Consider the following 21117-nt stretch of genomic DNA (forward strand, 5'->3'; position numbering starts at 1 on the left):
GTGATAGAATCTGGGAGTCCAGGGCTCTTTTCATTCTCAATGTTTTGTGTAATGCTTTTCTCATAAGTCATTTGCGTATTCACAAATAATGAAAAATAAACTATTTCTGGCAACTGTTTTGCCTCCTAGTGTATATATGAACCTCCATGGCATAGATGCGGTGACATTTTAATGAAACAATAGTGAATATGGTTATGTGAAGAGGAGATCCCATTTGCCTGTGTTTTCATTACAGACATATAGCCATGAAGTCTACTTTGACAGAGACTTGGTATTACACATAGAACAGAAACCCAGCAGGGTCTTCAGCTGCTATGTTTACCAGATGGTATGTGACCATGGGGATGAAGAAGAAACCACAAACAGAAGTTGTAAGAAAGACTGCGGTAATTTTAAATTTTGAGATGTAACTTATGAGACTTCTAGCCACACACCCCAGCAGCCATGTCCAATCCTCCTTTTTATTACCTGCATAACATATTCCCCAGTATTTTCCAGAAAAAAACCTTGTGTTGACTTCAGATGACTATGACTTCTTTTTTAAAACTCTTGCCCTATAAGGTGTAAGGTTTTAAAGAATAACATCTCAAGAAGGCTAGTAGCATTTTGCAGCTTTTAGGTGGTGGTCATGCAAATGAAGAACAGAGAAGGACAGGTTAATTTCAGTTATTAGAAGAAAGTCTTTGATAAGGAGGTGCTTAACATGGTTATTGTAGGATGGCATGGAATTTCGATTGGTAAATCCAAGAGGAGAAACAGAAAGAAAGATGCAAAAGATACAGAAAGAAATCCTCTGTCCTCTAAACAAAACTTGGTTTAAGCATGGAAAATGGGATCTATAATATGAAGGCGTACTTTGAACCAAAAAAAAAGTTAATCACAGTTTTTAGAAAATATGTCTGTATATATGTTTTCTATCTGTATATAGTATTAAGAAATTGGGAGTTCCCATCATGGCGCAGTGGTTAACGAATCCGACTAGGAACCATGAGGTTGCAGGTTCGGTCCCTGCCCTTGCTCAGTGGGTTAACGATCCGGCGTTGCCGTGAGCTGTGGTGTAGGTTGCAGCCGCGGCTCGGATCCCGCGTTGCTGTGGCTCTGGCGTAGGCCGGTGGCTGTGGCTCTGGCGTAGGCCGGTGGCTGCAGCTCCGATTCAACCCCTAGCCTGGGAACTTCCATATGCCGTGGGAGCGGCCCAAGAAATAGCAAAAAAAAAAAAGGAAATTGGCTATAGTTCCCAAGTTGTCCTTTCTTCCATGGTTTTATTCTCTTGGCTTGATGTTCCCATTGGTTTTTTGTGTTTCTATTAGACTAACGTAAAAAATTTCAAGCAAGCTTTAAGTGAAATTTTTTTCTCTTATGTAGCCTGTTAGTGGTTAATAATCTAAGAATGTTGTATTCATTTCAACATTCTGTTTATTTGGTGAGTCTTTCAGTTCTGCTTAGGCAACATGTTCACACCTAAGCCATAAGATAAAAGTATCCTGGGTTGTACCAGCTCTGCTCCCTGTGAAAGAGTAGATAAAGTCCAAGGAGTTCTTACTAGCTTGGAAACGGACTGATAGCTAGAAAAAGCTTTTGGCTCTATCTTAGTTGCGAAATAAGCATTTTTTCTTCTTTGTTGGAAGCAATAGAAATATGATCCTTGAACTCAAATAATCATTCTTCAGAATGTTAAATAAAAGCAACCAAAGTAAAGGGAGAAATTGTTTCTTTGTGCTTCCTGTTTGAGACATCCAGTTGCTTACAGTCTACGTGTTTATTAGCACATTTCTCTGATTTTGGCTTAAAAGAGTAGCTAGTAAGAACAGAAGGGCAAGAAACAGCAGTAAAAATCTTTGCTAATTCAAATTTAAAGTTAAAATATGGGATTTTAGCTTGGATGATTTATATTAAAATTTTCCAGTTTTTGGAGTTCCCATTGTGGTTCAGTGGTAATGAACCCCACTAGTATCCCTGACGGTATGGCTTTGATCCCTGACCCTACACAGTGGGTTAAGGATCTGGCATTGCTTTGAGCTATGGTATAGTTCACAGACATGGCTCCGATCTGGCATTGCTATGGCTGTGGTGTAGGCTGGCAGCTCCAGCTCTGATTCAACCCTCACTTGGGAACTTCCCTACACTGTGGGTGCGTCCTTAAAAAGACAAAAAAATAAATAAATAAAAAATCCTCAAGTTTTTCCTTCAGTTTTGGCTTGATCCCTTGTTAAGAACATGTTCTACTCTTGAAGTTTGCAGATAAATTTCAAGCTTATTATGATCAACAGGGCACCTGTGAGAAGGGTGTTAACTATTCCAAAAGTTAAATTAGTAGCAGAGTCCAAAAACTGACGAGAAATAAAGGGAACAAACCTAAAACTGTCTTTTTTACAATAAAAAAGAAGATTGCTAGCATTTTAGAATAAGGGAAAATATATGTTGGCAAAAAAAAAATCTTTCCAAATCTGCTCCTGTGTGTAATAACCCTGTGGGAAAGTAGAAATGATTACCTCATGAGCAAGATGATAAAACTATCTTCATATATTAAATTCTAATACTTTTATATTGAATAATTGAAAAATCCATTCTCATTTTATGCATATTAAATGGTCCTATTTAATATAGTATTTGAAGCTCTCAGAGTATTTTGGAGACATGATTGTGATGACAAAGCAGTTGTATAGTTATGATGTGCTAGATATTGCCCCAAATTTCCAGCTAGACAAGAGCTATTTCTAAACAGTCTGTGAATTCATATCTTGAAAAACAAGTCCAATAAGAGGGAATAGATTTTAAAAATACCAGAGAAAAGAAGTCAATGTGTGTGGGTTTCAAAGTAGATGCTGTGCTTTGTAGAAGCAGAAAGCCTGCTCTCCATTTCTAAAAGTGTCTCAGAAAAGGATCTTCAGTCCTCTCAGATTTTTTCTTAAAGGGGGTTTGTTGAGTTTTCTCTAAGTCATTCCCTTTTGATGAAGTGATAGAAAGGAACTCATCTATTCAGAAAGGCATCTAAGAACTGTCTGAGATTGCTGGCTGCTTTTTTGGTGGGGGCAGGGGTGAGTGGAAAACTTCTAGTGGAGATGGAAGCTGACACTAAGAACTCCTGATGTCTCACTGCTTCCCAGATCAAACTAGACCTGGATCCACATGCCTTATGGGCCAGGCAGGAAACACACCTGGTGCGAAAGACAGCAGGGAGTTGTGGGCAGTATAACAAGCGGGAAAGCCTATGCCCCAACTAAAGGGACAAGCTGCTACTGCTTAGTTTCAGCCAATTGCAACATTATGTGGGAATGTCGACTCCATGATTGTTAACAGGAATGTTAATAAAAAGATGCCAAAAGATAAAGAAGACAGCGAAGAATGTGGGAAGTATTCAAATAACACACATCGCAGGAGACAGTGCAGCATGCTTCCCCCCACATTATGGACTTCCCAGCTTCCACAGTGGCATGCAGCTGCTCATTCTGCCACCTGCCAGGCATGAGACTGCCATTTGTACTTTTGAGGGTAGAGGGAAATGGTAGTTAATGTCCCCCTGCTCCCCTTAACCCCCCTCTACCTGACTCTTTGAGAGACTTTATGTGCCCACCTACTTAACAGGTCCTAGCGACAGGCATGAAACATTTACGGGTGACATTCTAAGTGTTTAATGCAAGATTGGGTGAAGCAGGGTAGCTTCTTTCAGCAGGTCCAGATGTTAAGCTGATAAGAGATGTATTTTTGCATTTTACTCTTTGATCTAAGATTCTGTATTCTCAAGTATCAGTGCAGCAAAATTATTGCTCTTTGACTTTCTAAAACATTTCTCACACCCTGGAGAGAAAACAAAACCAAACCTATTGTAGTTGCTATTTGACCTACCTAGTGAGGAGATAATACTGTTCTATTTAAACCGATTAAGGTACTCCACATTCTTCATCAGTTGAATGTTTTGTTTCTTGTACATACTTTTTTCCTTAATGAAAGCTTATATTTACTGAGTGCTTTCTATCTGCCAGTCACTGTGCTACAGGTAAAATAAATGGTCTAACTTAACATTTAGAATAACCGTATAAGTTATGGACTACCATTATCCTTCCTCATTTTACAAAGGAGGAAAGTGAGATTTACAGAAGTTAATTTGCCCAAAGTCCTACAACTAGAGAGTATAGAGATGGGAAACACATTCAGATTTGTTTGATACAAACATGCCAAATCTCCTCTAAAGCTCTCAAAAGGCCAAAAACGTTATTATATCCCTTATATAGCATATTAACAATGATAATATTGGGTACATAGGAAAATGGTTTTTAAATGATGATTGTACATGCAAATTTTGGACAAAGTTTGGGTAAGATGCACTGGGCCTATTCAGGTATATAACTTGACATAAAAGATGGCTCTTCCTGCAATGGTTAAAAAAATCAGTTTTTTAAAAGGTACAAAAAATGGAATTCTCTTCTTGTTTGTGGTGATAATAAACACCGGTATTAGTAATTACTCTCACTGGAACTTGGTTTCCTTTTCAATAATTATTATATTTTCTTACCTTTCTTACAATGTTTACATGTATGACTTACCTTTTAGGATCCCAGGAAGGATGCAGGTGCTAATTTCTGGTCCCTGTGTTTCTATAGAGTCTCTATCCTATAGAAAGAATAATTTATTTCAGGCCAAGGATATGTAATAGAAAGATAAGACCAATGGGGGGTTTTTCCCCTCATTTTATTATAAAAATTTTGAAACATACAGCAAAATTGACAGAATTTTACAATAAATACTCAATACCAATCATATGGATCTTTTTTTATTCAGAATGTTTTATTAATCATCCATGTTATTTTATGATACATTTCAAAATAAATTGCAGGCATCAGTCTACATCCCTATAAATACTTCAAAACAAGTATCATTAAGTAGAGTTTAATATGATTTAGTTTTTAAAATTGTTAATGTACACTTACATGCAATGCAGTGCACAAATGTTAAGTATAAATTTGCTCATTTTTCACAAATCCATAGACTCATGTGACCTAAACCCTTATCAAAATTTAGAACAATGTTGTTATGCCAGAAAGTTTCCTCATACTCCTTTCTAGTCAGTACCCACCCCACCTCTCAGATGTAACTACTCTTCTGGTTATTTTGCCTCACAGATTAAGCCTGCCTATTTTAAAGCTTCATGTAAATGAATTCATACAAAGCATAATGCTTCTTTCACTCAGCATGTTTTTGAGATTAATTCATGTTGCCTGTATCAGTTGTTCATTCCTTTTTATTGCTTGAGTATTCTCTTACATGAATATGTCATAGTTTGTTTTTCTTCTTTTTCTTTCTTTTTTGCTATTATGAGAAAGAGTGCTATGAACATTCTTACACAGATTTTTTTTTTTTTTGGGTCTTTTTACCATTTCTTGGTCCACTCCCGCGCATATGGAGGTTCCCAGGCCACGGGTCGAATCGGAGCTGTAGCCACCGGCCTACGCCAGAGCCACAGCAATGTGGGATCCAAGCCATGTCTGCGACCTATATCACAGCTCACGGCAATGCCAGATCCTTAACCCAGTGAGCAAGGCAAGGGATCGAACCCACAACCTCATGGTTCCTAGTCGGATTCGTTAACCACTGAGCCATGACTGGAACTCCTTTACACAGATTTTTAAAATTTTTTGTCCTTTTTTTTTTTTTTTGCCTTTTCTAGGGTCACTCCCGTGGCATATGGAGGTTCCCAGGCTAGGGGTCAAATCGGAGCTGTAGCTGCCAGCCTACACCACAGCCACAGCAACTCGGAATCCAAGCTGCGTCTGTGACCTACACCACAACCCACAGCAACACCGGATCCTTAACCCACTGAGCAACACCGGATCCTTGCGGCCAGGAATCGAACCCGCAACCTCATGGTTCCTAGTCGGATTCATTAACCGTGAGCCATGAGGGGAACTCCCACAGATTTTTTTTTTTTAATGCATGTCTTTATTCCTCTTGAGTAAATAGCTAAGGATGGAATCATTGAATTGTAGGGTAGGTGTATGTTTAGTTTAATAAAAAACTTCCAGAGCTTTTTTCCCAAAGGATTGTACCATTTTACATGCCAGCGGTGGTGGAAACTATGAGCTGCTTCACATCTTGTGGTTGTTTTTCTTTTGTACCTTAGTATTTATTACCATTTCCGATTGATACTTAGATTGTTTCTTCTTGAACCTAGCAGCCCTCTTGTCAGATTTATCCCTTTATCCTTTTGAACACCACTCCCCACCAGGAATTCCTAAAAATATTCTTTCTTTGTGGTAATAGTTAAGGTAAACCCAAACTCAGCTTGAGTTATTCTTTCTCAACCATGGAATACATTGCTCACCAAGGAACCTTTTTTCCTTTAATGGAAAACCAACATGTGAGAAAAAACCTGGATTGCTAAAGGGACATCTTAAACTGTTCCACATGACTGCTGGAGCTAGATGGCACCAGAGAAGATGCCACATAAAACATTGTAATAAAAGCAGAACATGACCTTTTCCTGTAAAGATTATGAGGTCATGTTATTTCTAAATCAGGTGAATTTTTGATGCTAATATGAAAGTATATTAAACAAGCTTTATCCTTTTGCCAATGACTATATTAGATCTCTGCGTGGTTTTAATATATATTTCCTTTTAACTAGTGATAGCACATTTTCATATGCTTATTTGCCATGTGTAAATTTTTAATTTTCTTAACAAATTTATTGAGGTATAATGTACATACAATAAACTGCATATTTGAAGTGTACAGTTTTATAATTTTGACATGTATGCACTGAAGAAACCATCACCACAATCAAGATAAAAATACATCCATCACCCCAAAATGTTTCCTACTTCCTTTGTGATTCCTCCCTCCTGCCTCTCTCGCCCCTCCCCCTTCCCAAGGCAACCACTAATCTGTTTGTGTCACTTTATTTACTTATTTATTGTCTCTTTAGGGCTACACCCACAGCATGTGGAGGTGCCCATATGCCGTGGGAGATGTAGCTACTGGCCTATGCCACAGCCACAGAGACACCAGATCCCAGCAGCATCTGTGACCTACACCACAACTCACAGCAATGCCATATCCTTAACCCACTGACCAAGGCCAGGGATTAAACCTACATCCTCCTGGATACTAGTCAGATTCATTTCCACTGAGCCACAATGGGAATTCCTGTTGCTTTAGATTAGTTTGAATTTTCTAGAATTTTCTATAAATGAAGTTACATTGTAAGTACTTTTTTCTTCTGGCTTCTTTCACTCAGTATTGTTATTTTGAGATCAATCCGTGTTGCATGTATTAATACTTCATTTCTTTCTTTTTTTTTTTTTTTTGTCTTTTTGCCTTTTCTTGGGCCGCTCCCATGGCGTATGGAGATTCCCAGGCTAGGGGTCTAATCGGAGCTGTAGCCACAGCCTATGCCAGAGCCACAGCAACGCGGGATCCGAGCCGCGTCTGCAACCTACACCACAGCTCACAGCAACGCCAGACCCTCCACCCACTGAGCAAGGCCAGGGATCAAACCCGCCACCTCATGGTTCCCAGACGGATTCATTAACCACTGCACCATGACAGGAACTCCTTTTTATTGCTGAGTAGTAGCACTCCATTGTATTTATGTAGTCACAACTTGTTAATGCAGTCACCTGTTAATATACATTTGGGTTGTTTCCATTTTTTGGCTGCTACCAATAAAGCTACTATGACCATTTACAGACAAATTTGTATGGTCATATGCATAATTATATTTGGACATATTCTTTTTAAGACACTTCCAAACCATTTTTCCAAAATGACTGTACCATTTTATATTTCCATCATCAGTATGAAAGTTCCAGTTGCACTATGTCTGTGCCATACTTCCTGTAGTCAGTCTTTTTAATCTTAGCCATTTAGTCTAGGTTTTGCATTTAGATCTATAATCCATATAACTTTTGTATATGGTACAAAGTATGGATCAAAGTTCTTTTTTTGCATATGGATATTGAATACATAGGGGATAGCATTCAATTTTTTACCATTAAGTACGGTATTAGTTGTAGGTAGTTCATAGATGCACTTTAGCAATTTGAAAAAGTTCCCTTCTAGTCCTAATTTTCTGAATTTTTATTGGATACAGATGGAGTCTGTCAGATGCTTTTTCTGCGTCTAGTGAAATGGTCATATGGTTTTTCCTATTTCAGGCTATTAATATAAGCAGCTTTGATTGCTTTTTGAATGTTAAAACCAACCTTGAATAATTGGGATAAACTCACCTGAGACTTCTAAATTTCTAACCACATTTTTAGTCAGACTATTTCTGCAGTTCCACTTTTTCACATTGTGTGAAAAATAATGAATTCATAAATTTACCATCATATTTGTACTGTGGTACACATTAATGGTTTCAAGTTATTTACATTTAGATGATGTTCTGCCTTTACAGATAATTTCCAGATATTTTTTGGCCCTTTGCTAGAGGCTTTATTCTCATATAAACAGAATTTACTAGCAAGTTAGGACTTATAAGCTAATTTGGAGAAGCTTTGGGCATGTTGCCAATCTCTCCCTGTCTTATCTCAGTCTAAAAATGTGATACACTAAATAAAATTATATCTGAAGTAGGTCAGTTAATATGCCTTCAATTGTTGCTTTGAACCCATTTTAGTTTGATATACTTTGAAACCTAGGACCACTGTGGAAGTGATGAAAATTAGTTAACTAAATTCATAAAGATTAAATCAGTGAAAGGATTCATATTGAAACCTCTCTTCCTGCTCAGGTAATCAGCATCCATAAATTGCTCTCTCAAATGAAATTTTCAGAAGAAAATTATTTACCAGTAAATTCTTTACCATTTTTTTAACCAATAAGTTTTATGCCTCAATTAAGTATTTTTGATTGTCTCTTAAAAGCGCATCTGCTCAGAAAGACAATCCCTTCTGAATCCTTCTATCTTAAACACCATTTTTTTTTTCTTGGAAAATCACAGCCTCCAAGGGCACAGTTTTTCAAGCTTTACCTGGAAGAACAAGACTATTTAAAGCAGGCTGATGAAATACAGTTTAAAAGCCATTCTAACACTTAATTTACCTCCGTAGTCTGTCTTTTTTTAGCAAGCAAAGCCAATGAGAGTTAAAGCGTCTCCCAACCCCAGCCCCTCCCACACCTAAAACCTCACTTATTGTGGACTATCTGCTTGAAGATGTGCTGACACCTAGTGTGAACTTGAAGAGGCCCTTGGGCCCACTACTCCACTAATGTGAGATCCTGGATGTCCCATTCCCAGAGTTTCTCTTGGTCTCCCTTGCCAGCTAGACTCTTGATCCATTGGTTTCTATTTCAGCTTCCTCTGGAGCATCTCAGGTACCTCTGCCACTTTGGCTAGAGTTAGAGTGATAATATAACCTATTGTCCAAATACAGACCCTTTTGAGAGTGAAAGGAAACATTACTAATCATCCCTGGCCAATAGGCATAAACCAGGCCTCTTGGGAGCCTGGTCACCCTACCTAGATCTAATAGAAGTAATCAGGGAATTATAAATCTACCTACTTAACACATTGTAATTTCTTTTCAATTAGTATCCTAGTTTCTCAAAGTCAAGGACATACCTCATTGAAACAATTTCTCATTTTCATCTGCAAACCATTTACAGTCCCTTGTACCAAAGGTGATCCTGTTGTTACCCTTGTATTCCAGGATGTTTCCTCCTACAGTTTACCTATGTCTCTCTCAAATCAACCCAGCTGTTTTAAGGTCTAGGGTCTTTGTGTCAGTCTCATTCCTGATACCAATTTGTATCTTCAAACAGAAAAGTAAAATGAATGATAGAAGGACACCAACAGTCAGAGCTAGAGGATACAAAATTTTCTGTAATAAAAAAGTGTGTGAAAATTTACAGATCTGATCCCCCCCCCCCCACCCAATACAGGGAACCACAAAGCATGCTGAAGATACAGGCTTTACAAATTCTCACAGGGATAAACAGCTGATGAAGTTCATGCCAAGTGAGGTTCCTCCAGGCATGAACCACTTTATTTTCCCTCTTCATTGGGAATTTTATACTTACCTGATTCTAGAGACTGTTTTGTGCCTCCATTTAACCAGGTACTACTACAAAGCCATCCCAACACATTCTTGAGTTTTTACTGTGAGACTAGGTAAAGTGAAGATCAATTCCCTAGGCTTAACATCTGTCAGTAGACCCACCATTTCTACAAGAATCTAATATTGCCAGGTCTTAGGATTTTTTTTTTTTTAAATGGGAGAAATCTTGATTTTTTTTTTTTTTCCTTTTTGTCTGTGTCTGAGGCGTGCAGAAGTTCCCAGGCCAGGGATCGAATCCACACCACAACAGCAAACTGGAACCACAGCAGTGACCACACCAGATCCTTGACCTGCTGTGCCACCAGGGGAACTCCTAGAAATCTTGATTTGTGTTAAATGTTTTCATTTTAAATGATGGCCCTTAATTCTGATTTTTAAAACACTACACAAGCCAAACAATCTGCATGATGTGATACTCTATATAGAGAACCCTAAAGACCACATAGAAACTATTAGAACTAATAAATGAATTCAGCAAAGTAGCAGGGTACAAGATTAATATACAGAAATCTGTTGCATTTCTTTACACTAACAATGAAATGCCATAAAGAGAAAGTTTTTTGTTTTTTTTAATACTTTAAAAAATTGCATCAAAAGGAGTTCCTGCTCTGGCACAGTAGGTTAATGACCGACTTGTCTCTGTGGAGGCACCAGTTTGATCCCCAGCCTGGTGCAGTGGGTTAAGGCTCCATCATTGCTGCAGATGTGGCATAGTTTGCAGCTCTAGCTCAGATTTGATCCCTGGCATGGGAATTTTCATGTGCTGCATCTGGGGAAAAAAAAAAGAAAAAAATCAAATAAACTTAACCAAGGAAGTGAAGACCTATATACTGAGAGCTATAAAACACTGATAAAGGAAACTTAAGATGATTCAAAGAAATGGAAAGATAGCCCATGCTCTTTGACTGGAAGAATTGATGTTGTTAAAATGGCCATACTACCCAAAGCAATCTACAGTTTTAATGGAATCCCTATCAAAATACCCAGGGCATTCTTCACATAGAACAAGTAATCCTGAAATTTATGTGGAACCATAAAAGACCCAGAGTTGCTAAAGCAATCCAGAGGGAAAAGAACAAAACTGGAGGCATAATCCTCCCAAATTTCAGAAAATACTACAAAGCTACAGTAATCAAAACTGTGGTACTGGCACAAAAACAGATACATGGATAAATGGAATAGAATAGAGTGCTCAGAAATAAACCCACATACCTATGGACAGTTAATCTGTGACAAAGAAGACAAGTGGTATTGGGAAAGCTGGATGTAAATCAATGAAAACAGAACACTCCTTCACACCATGTTCAAAAATATAAGACGTGACACCGTAAAACTCCTAGAAGAGAACATAGGCAAAACATTCTCAGACATAAATTGTTGTGATATTTTCTTTTATCAGTCTCCCAAGGCAATTGAAATAAAAGCAAAAATAAACAAATGGGGCCTAATCAAAGTTAGAACTTTGGCACAGCAAAGGAAAGCATCAACCTATATACTGGAGAAAATATTTGCAAGCAATGCCACTGATAAGGGGTTAATCTCCAAAATATATCAACAGCTCATACAACTCAATGTCATAAAAACAATCCAATCAAAACATGGGCAGAAAACCTAAAGAGGTGTTTCTCCAAAGAAGACATCCAGATGGCCAATAAGCTCATGAAAAGATGCTAACCGTTGCTCATTATTAGAGAAATGCAAGTAATAATGAGGTATCACCTCACACCTATCAGAATAACTATCATCAAGAAGTCTACAGGAAGTTACCTTGTGGCACAGCAGGTTAAGGATCTGGTGTTGCTGCAGCTGTGGTGCAGGTTTGATCCCTAGCCCAGGAACTTTCACATGCCATGGGTATGGTTAAAAAAAAAAAAAAAAAAAAGTCTATAATAAATGCTGGAGAGGGTGTGGAGAAAAGGGAATCTGCCTACACTGTTAGACTGTAAACGGTGAAGCCACTATGGAATACAATATGGAGTTTCCCTAAAAAACTAAAAATAGAGCTACGATATGATTCAGCAGTCCCCCTGATGGGCATTTATCTGGAAAAGACGAAAACTTAATTTGAAAAGATACGTGCACCCCAGTGTTGATAGCATCACTATTTACAGTAGCCAAGACATGGAAACGACCCAAGTGCTCATCAACAGACAATTGGTTTAAAAAGATGAGGTATACATATACAATGGGATATTAGTCATAAAAAAATGAAATATACTGTCTTTTGCAGCAACATGAATGGACCCAGAAAATATCACACTAAATGAGTTAAGTCTGACAGAGGAAGATAAATATGTGATATCACTTATCTGTGGAATCTAAAAAATAATACAAATGAATCTATAACAGACACAGACTCACAGACATGGAAAACAAGCTTATGGTTACCAGAGGGGAAAGAGGGGTGGGGAATTAGGACTGGGATTAATAGATACAAACTACTATACATCAAAAAGATAGACAACAAGGTTTTATTGTGTAACAGGGAACTGTATTCAAAATCTTATAATAACCTATAATAGAAAATAATCTGAAAAAACATATATATATAACTGAATCACTCTGCTGTACACCTGAAAGTATCATAATGTTGTAAATCAACTATACATCAAATTTTAAAAATGTAAATTGGTATGGACAAAGACAAATTGGCAGACTCCTGACTGCTTTACAGCATACTCATGGGTATACCTACCAAGGGTCAACCGTATTTCTAAATCTCTTTTTGCCAGTAATGTGTACTACTGCCATTATATAATTATTTATTACATTAATCCATGAAATATGAGTATTAAAAAAGAAAAGTTTGCTTTTACTATTAGAAAGATTAAATGCTTTAGAGGAGTTCCCCTGTGGCACAGCTGGTTAAGGATCTGACATTGTCACTATAATGCCTTGGATTGCTACTATGGCGCAGGTCCAGTCCCTGGCCTGAGAACTTTGTAAAAAATTACAAAAAAAAAAAAAAAAAAAAAAAACCACTAATGATTAAATGCTTTAGAAAGACTGCTGGGAGTTCCCGTTGTGGCTCAGTGGGTTAGGAGCCAAATTAGCATCCATGATGATGCCAGTGCAATCCCTGGCCTTGCTCAGTGGGTTAAGGATCCTGTGTTGCTGTGAGCTATGGTGTAGGCCAGCAGCTTCAGCTCCAATTCAACCCCTAACCTAGGAACAGGTGCAACTCTAAAAGGAAAAAAAAAAAAAGCAAAAAACACAAAAGTCTTGCTAAAATCAGGTCACTATAAATTGCCATTAAATGAATGGACAAAATAGCTGTGAAAGATTGAGAAATGTTTTAGCTTTGAGTTCCCTCAAAAATAGCCTGAAGCAAAGCTTATGTACTGCTCTTGTGATAGTGAAATCCCTACAGGAATGAGAGGCAGAGGGAATGAAGGAGATACAGAAGGAAACCCAGTATCAAGCTGGCTAAGTGCAACTTAATGCTTATCTCATGGTTTAACCTCCAAGAAGCCACATAAATTGCCCCTGGGCAGTTTGTGATGGGGGAAATGGAGAACTTGTCCCCCAGTTCTTATCACCTGCCACTCTTCAAAGGCTCACCCCGGAACATAATTCCCCTGAATTTCCAGACTGTACAAGGCTAAAGTTCACCTTGACATCAACGGGCAGGGAGGAAGGGGAACTCAGAGCAACATATGGTATGAATGAGGTCCTGTTAGGCAGGCTGTGCCAGCATGAAGTTTGCAGCGTCCGCACAGAATGGTGTTGGTAGCAGTGGCTAGAACAGGAGGGGGTGAGGCCAAGAGGATCTGATTTCATGCCGGGTGTCTGATAAAAGTGGGAATTGGAAAAAATGGAAGGATTCTAGATTCAGATTCATTCATCTGTGTCTCCAAATTCTGGTCTGCTTTAAAAATGCCAGTTCTGGAAGTGATATCTGACAAGTATAGTTTATGCCAGAGACCACCAGTCAGCAAAATCAAACCTAAAGAAAACTCGTTAGCCTTACATCAAGGATAGTTAAATGAATATACCCTTTTATGTTTTAAGTTTAATAAAATGGTTACAGGTTGTGTGTGTGTTTGTGTATACACACATATATCTTTATACAATGATTTCCTTTTTTTTTTTGACTTTTCAAGGCCACACTTGCAGCATATGGAGGTTCCTAGGCTAGGGTCTAATTGGAGCTGTAGCCACTGGTCTACACCACAGCCACAGCAACACCAGATCCGAGCCGCATCTGTGACCTACACCACAGCTCATGGCAACACTAGATCCTTAACCCACTGAGCAAGGCCAGGGATCGAACCTCATGGTTCCTAGTCAGATTCATTAACCACTGAGCCATGATGGGGACTCCTCCTTTTTAATTAACTTTCAAATTTAACTGTTCAGCCTTCCTCAATAATGTCAGATAATAGAACTTGTTTATTCTTTCTAAAAGATTAAGGCATTGATTTTTTTTAATATTTCTTTGATTTTAAATAGTGGGGAGATATTGATTTTTGTATTGAAATGTAGTTGATTTACAATGTTAGTTTCAAATGTACAGAAAAAATAATTCAGTTATTAATGTGTGTGTGTATTCTCTTTCAGATTATTTTCCACTATAGGTTATTACAGGATATTGAATACAGTTCTCTGTGCTGTACCGTAGGATATTGATTTTTTAAATAACAGCTTTATTGTGCTATAATTCACATACCATAAAATTCACTCTTTGAAAGCATACAATTCAATGATTTTTAGTGTATTGACAAAGTTGCAACCATTATCACTAATTCTGGAACATACCACTATCACTATCTAATTCTAGAACATACCACTATCACTGTATAATTCTGGACATACCATTATGACTACCTAATTCTAGAACACTTTCATCACCCCAGAGAGAAGCCCTGTGTACCTTTGCAGTGATTCCTCCCTTTCCCCCAGTCTCTGGCAACCACTACTCTACTTTCTATCTCTATGGCTCTGCCTATTCTGGACATTTCATAAAAATGGAATCATACAAAATGTAGTTTTTTGTGCACAGCTTCTTTCATTCAGCATAATGTTTTCAAATTTCCATCCATGTTGTGTCCTGTATCAGAACTCCGTTCCACGTTATGGCCAAATAATATTTCACCATATAAATGTAACACACTTTGTTTATCCATTCATCTGTTGATGGATGCGTTGATTCCGTTTTTAGCTATTTTTCAATAACACTGCTGTGCACGTTTATATACATGTTTTTGTATAGCTACTTGTTTGCAATTCTTCTGACAAAGACCTAGGAGTAGAATTACTGGGTCATATGGTAGCTCAGTTTTTGAGAAACTGCCAGACAATTTTCCAAAGTAGCTGTGGCATGCAGAAGTTCCTGGCAGAGTTCCCGTTGTGGCTGAGTGGCTTAAGAACCCGACATAGTCTCTGTGAAGATACGGGTTTGCTCCCTGGCCTCTCAGTGGGTTAAGGATCCAGTGTTGTTGCTGTGGCTGTGGCATCCGCTGGTCGCTGCAGCTCCAATTCAACCCCTAGCCCAGGAACTTTCATATGCCACAGGCGTGCCTGTTAAAAAAAAAAAGTTCTTGGGCCAGGGAACCCTTGCCACAGCAGTGACAATGCTGGATCTTTAACCTACTGAGCCACCAGGGAACTCCTCATTGTGGTTTTGATTTAGACCTAGTGTCTAATGATGTTGAGCATCTTTTCATGTGCTTATTGGCCATTTATATCATCTTTGGAGACATAGCTACTCAAATCCTTTACCCATTTTAATGTCATTGTCTTTTTATAATTGAGTTGTAAGAGTTCTCTATATATTCTGGATATAAGCCCCTTATCATGTGCGATTTGCAGATATTTTCTCTCACTCTGTAAGGTTTTTTTTCTTTCTTGATACTGTCTTTTTTTTTTTCTTTTTAGGGCCCCACCCACAGCATATGGAGGTTTCCAGGCTAGGGATCGAATCGGAGCTACAGGTGCCAGCCTATGCCACAGCCACAGTAACTCAGGATCTGAGCCACGTCTGCAACTTACACCACAGCTCATGGCAACACAGGATCCTTAACCCACTGAGTGAGGCCAGCGATCAAACCTGCAGACTCATGGATATTAGTCAGATTCGTTTCCACCCCGCCGCAATGGGAACTCCTCTTGATAGTGTCTTTTAAAGCATAAAAGTTTTTAATTTTGATGAAGTCCAATTTATTTATTTTGCTTTTGTTTCTTGTGCTCTTGATGCCATAAGAAACAATTGCCTAATCTAAGGTTTTAAACATACTCCTATATTTTCTTCAAAGACTTTTTCATTAGTCTTTATATTTAAGTTGATTGTTTTAATCTATACCTTGAAATGAATGGAATTTAAAGTTAACACTGCTAACTTACATTTTTTTTTTTTTCTTTTTGCCATTTCTTGGGCCGCTCCCGTGGCATATGGAGGTTCCCAGGCTAAGGGTCTAATAGGAGCTGTAGCCACCAGCCTATGCCAGAGCCACAGCAAAGCAGGATCCAAGCTGAGTCTGCAACCTACACCACAGCTCACGGCAACGCCGGATCCTTAATCCACTGAGCAAGGTCAGGGATCGAACCCGCAACCTCATGGTTCCTAGTCGGATTCTTTAACCACTGAGCCACGACGGAAACTCCTGCTAACTTACTTTTTATCTCTCCTTCTAATACCCAGAAAACAAACAACAGTTTGAGTCTATGTTTATTTGCAAATGTGAGGCTAAGGCCTGCCCTGGGAAGGGTGAGCATGAAAGTTAGGAGGGATGTTGCTAGCAGTCCATTCCCAGTTGGGGGTGATGAGAAAAACAGGCCCCAGCCACTGGCCTGACCTAGAGCTGAAGGTGTAAGATTTCTTTTCTTTTCTTTTTTTTTTTTTTGTCTTTTTGCCATTTCTTGGGCCACTTCCGCGGCATATGGAGGTTCCCAGGCTAGGGGTTCAATCAGAGCTGTAGCCGCCAGCCTATGCCAAAGCCACATCAATGTAGGATCCAAGCCGTGTCTGCGACCTACACCACAGCTCATGGCAACACCCGGATTCTTAACCCACTGAGCAAGGCCGAGGATCGAACCGGCAACCTCATGGTTCCTAGTCCGATTCGTTAACCACTGAGACACGATGGGAACTCCTGAAGGTGTAAGATTTCATCTACTTCATCTGCTCCTCCTGTGGGAGAAACACAAAGGTACTGCCAACATATCAGGCCCATTGACGGGGATTATCTACTCCATAATTCTTAAATATGTTGACTTCCCCAAAGTTGAGGTAATTGTGGTTTTTCACATGCTCCTCCTGTGAATGAATATGCATTCCACGATGAGTGAAATTAATACCTGTAATTTTATAAATATTGACTCAACGTGTGAGGGCAAAATACAGTTTGTGTTAACAAGCTTGTATAACTTTCTGAGCAATTATTAACTTTTTCTGTCTAGCATCTATCTTAGAATTTTGATAACATGCTATGATAAATACTTGTTACCCATTTTGAACTTAATAGACTACGTAGAACTGTCTAAGAATGCTTTTGAGTCATCGCAGGGACGTGCCTGCTTTAAAGACTAAAACATTTAGACCCAGCAACGTCCATGGCCATCTCATGAGTTTGATCATTGAACTCATTAGGTGTGCTTATCATTGAAGAACACCATTGTTAATTGTGCTTTTTAATGACATAGGAATAAAACAAGATGCCTTTTAACAATTGATACCTGCTAGAAGAAACGTATGTTAGGCAAGAAAGTGCAGTTAGTACTAAAATGACCGTGTCAATGAATGCTAAAATTACATACAGATTATTGAAATAAGACTCTGTGTGCTGATGTTAATCTAAAACTCTGGTGAGGGAAAGTGCTATATATAGGTGAGTTCACAAGTGCAAAGTCACAGTCATTCTAATAATATTATTTGAGGTTATGTACTATAGTTAGTACTATAGTACTGTAGTTAGTTAGTATAGTATATAGTTAGTGAGGTTTTTTTTTTTTCTTCTGTCTTTCTGCCTTTTCCAGGGCCGCTCCAGCGGCATATGGAGGTTCCCAGGCTAGGGGTTGAATCAGAGCTGCAGCTGCCGGCCTACACCACAGCCACAGCAACACGGGATCCGAGTCACATCTGCAACCTACACCACAGCTCACGGCAACGCCGGATCCTTAACCCACTGAACAAGGCCAGGGATCGAACCTGAACCTCATGGTTCCTACTCGGATTCGTTAACCACTGCACCACGATAGGAACTCCTAGCTAATGAGTTTTTAAGACTTAGGACATTTACTCATCTTTAAAGTTTTGAAAAAATATTGATGATCCCAGGAGAATCAACAGATTAATCAGGAGGAAGGGGAATTTCTGAGTTCTTTTTTTAGTAGCAAGACAGTCCACACTTATGAAGGACTATGAGGAGTATTCCTCCCTATGAGGAATAGGGAGATGTCCTCATCCAAGGTGTTGGAAGCAGCTGGAAATGCACCATATACTGGATTGTCAGTATATGACTGAGGATAGGAACCCTGGGAATCCCAGCTCAGTGAAGCTCTTGGCCTCAAGGTCCTAATCACAAAGGAAGAACTTAGTGGTTTCTGATAGTGTCTCTCCCAAGTCTGGGTCTGTATTTCAAGAACAGCATCTAGATCTCTTCAAAGAGCCAGTTACTATTAGCCTCCATATCTATGTCACTTAGATATGTTTTAATGGGGTACCTTCCAGTTCCAATGCAGGTACAAAATTCAAAATGTTCGGAAATGAGAAGTAAATCTCTCTCACCCCTCTCTGGGTCTGTGCCTGGGCTGTCTCTTCCTAATCCTTATCTTTTACGTTTGGAGCTACAATCCTCGTGGAATTGGTTTTTGCTTATGGTGTGAGGTGAGGGTAGTGGTGTCTCTTTCCCTTTTCATAAAAAGTCCAGTTAATCCAGCACTACTTTTGCAGTGACACCTTTATCATATGAAGTGTCTATTTATGGACTCACTCTGTTCCTCTGGTCTATTTGTCAATATTTTCACTCATATCATACTGTATTAATTACTGTAGATATGTATCTCAATATTCAATAGGGTATGTCCTCACCATTTTTCTTTCTCAGGAGTGTTGTCATGGTTATTCTTTCTTTTTTGTCTTCGTTTTTAGGGCTGCACCTGTAGCATATGGAAATTCCCAGGGTAGGAGTCAAATCAGAGCTACATCTGTAGGCCTATGCCAACAGCAACTCCGGATCCCAGACGCATCTGCGACCTACACCACAGTTCACAGCAATGCCGGATCCCGGACCCACTAAGCGAGGTCAGGGATTGAACCTGCATCCTCATGGATACTAGTCGGGCTCGTCTGCTAGCCACTACGGGAACTCCCTGTCATGGTTATTCTTGACCCACAACATATTTTTTACCTTTACATTTTATTTTTTAATTTCACTTTTTTTGAACACACCTGGCCAGGGATCTAACCCACACCACAGCAGCAAGCCAAGCCACAGCAGTGACAATGACAGATCCTTCACCAGCTGAACCACCAGGGAACTCCCTACCCTTACACTTTAGAATCCATTGGGATTACATTGACTCTATAGGTAAACCTAGGGAGAAATGACATCTTTACTATTTTGAGTCTTCTAATACATTGACATTGTACATCCTTCCATTTATTTAGATCATTTTAATTTCTCTAAAAATGCTTTAGGTTTTCTGTATAGAAGTATCGCACATATTTCTTTAGATTCATTACTAGGTGTTTGATGTGTTTTGATGCTGTTGTAAATGGTACCTTTTTAAGTTTCAGTTTTTAGTAGTTTGATGCTCAACAAGGGAAACCCCACTAGTTTTTGCATAGTAATATGTATCCTTTAAACTTGTTAAACTCACCTAATAATTTTTTTTGTTAGTTTGTCTTTTTAGGGCCTCACCTGCAGCATATGGAGGTTCCCAGGCTAGGGGTTGAATCAGAGCTGCAGCTGCCGGCCTACACCACAGCCACAGCAATACCAGATCCGAGCTGCATTTGCAACCTACCCATAGCTTGCAGCAGCACCAGATCCTTTACCCACTGAGTGGGCCCAGGGATCGAACCTGCATCTTCATGGATACTATGTCGGGTTCTTAACCCAATGAGCCACAATAGGAATGCCTCTTTCACTTTCTTTGGGTTTTATTTCTATTATTTTTCTTTTTTTTTCAGGTGCTTTAAACTTTTCATTCTTACAAAATACTATAAAAATGAATCCAAACTAAAAAGATGTGTACATGTACATATGTTCAAAATTTTACTTCTGAAGAAGAATCTATAAAAGTAGACAGTTAAATAAAACAACTTAAAAAGATTAAAACTAGCACTGTGAAATTGATTTTCTTGAAGTAAAAGTAATTTAAAATTGCTGATTTTGGAGTTCCCGTCATGGCTTAGTGGTTAATGAATCCGACTAGGAACCGTGAGGTTTCGGGTTTGATCCCTGGCTGTGCTCAGTGGGTTAAGGATCTGGCGTTGCTGTGGCTGTGGTATAGGCCAGCAGTTACAGCTCGATTCGACTCCTAGCCTGGGAACCTCCACATGCTGTGGGTTGATCCCTAGAAAAGACAAAAAGACAAAAAATGAAATTAAAATAATAAATAAATAAATAAATAAAATTGCTGATTTTAATTGGTTTTGTAGGCTTATTTACATATTTTCTTGTTGTCAGGTATAATATAAAGGCGCTTCTTTTACTTTAGAAGTATTTGGTTTCATTTTATTTCATCAAAATTGTCCTGAATGTTTTTTCCTTTGCACATCTTTCAACACAAACGCATGGCATTTAAGTTACAAATCAACTTTGGTCTTCCTATTGAGTCACAGGTCAGAATTCTAATCAGTTTACTTGCCAGAACTGAGTTCATGCTTTGAGGAGTAAGCAAGATAAATTGTCTGAAACACTGAAAATCTGCTGTCTTAAGCATCACGTCCATTGTAGTTTATCAATTAACCTTGTATCACATAGACATCATACTTATCCAGGCATCTGAAAGGAGATTCAGCAATAGACCACAGAGAAAGAATGAAGCAAACCATGGAAAAAGAACATTTACCTCCGATCAAGACCCTCATGCCATTAAAAGCAGCTTTGTTTCC

The 21117-nt window shown here is 38.8% G+C and overlaps 1 protein-coding gene across 5 annotated transcripts in view; it reads left to right on the forward strand.

Annotated features, from left to right (window-relative positions):
• Positions 1–4760, forward strand: part of DCAF17 (DDB1 and CUL4 associated factor 17) — a 39285-nt gene extending 34525 nt beyond the window's left edge. For all 5 annotated transcript variants that reach the window (XM_005671955.3, XM_013984269.2, XM_013984268.2 and 2 more), the window contains one exon: positions 236–4760. In XM_005671955.3, the coding sequence (XP_005672012.1) occupies positions 236–403 (168 nt within the window). In that variant the 3' untranslated portion in view covers positions 404–4760. The remainder of the gene's footprint in view (positions 1–235) is intronic.

The sequence above is a fragment of the Sus scrofa genome, chromosome 15 (genome assembly GCF_000003025.6).
Source record: "Sus scrofa isolate TJ Tabasco breed Duroc chromosome 15, Sscrofa11.1, whole genome shotgun sequence".
NCBI classification, from domain to species: domain Eukaryota; kingdom Metazoa; phylum Chordata; class Mammalia; order Artiodactyla; family Suidae; genus Sus; species Sus scrofa.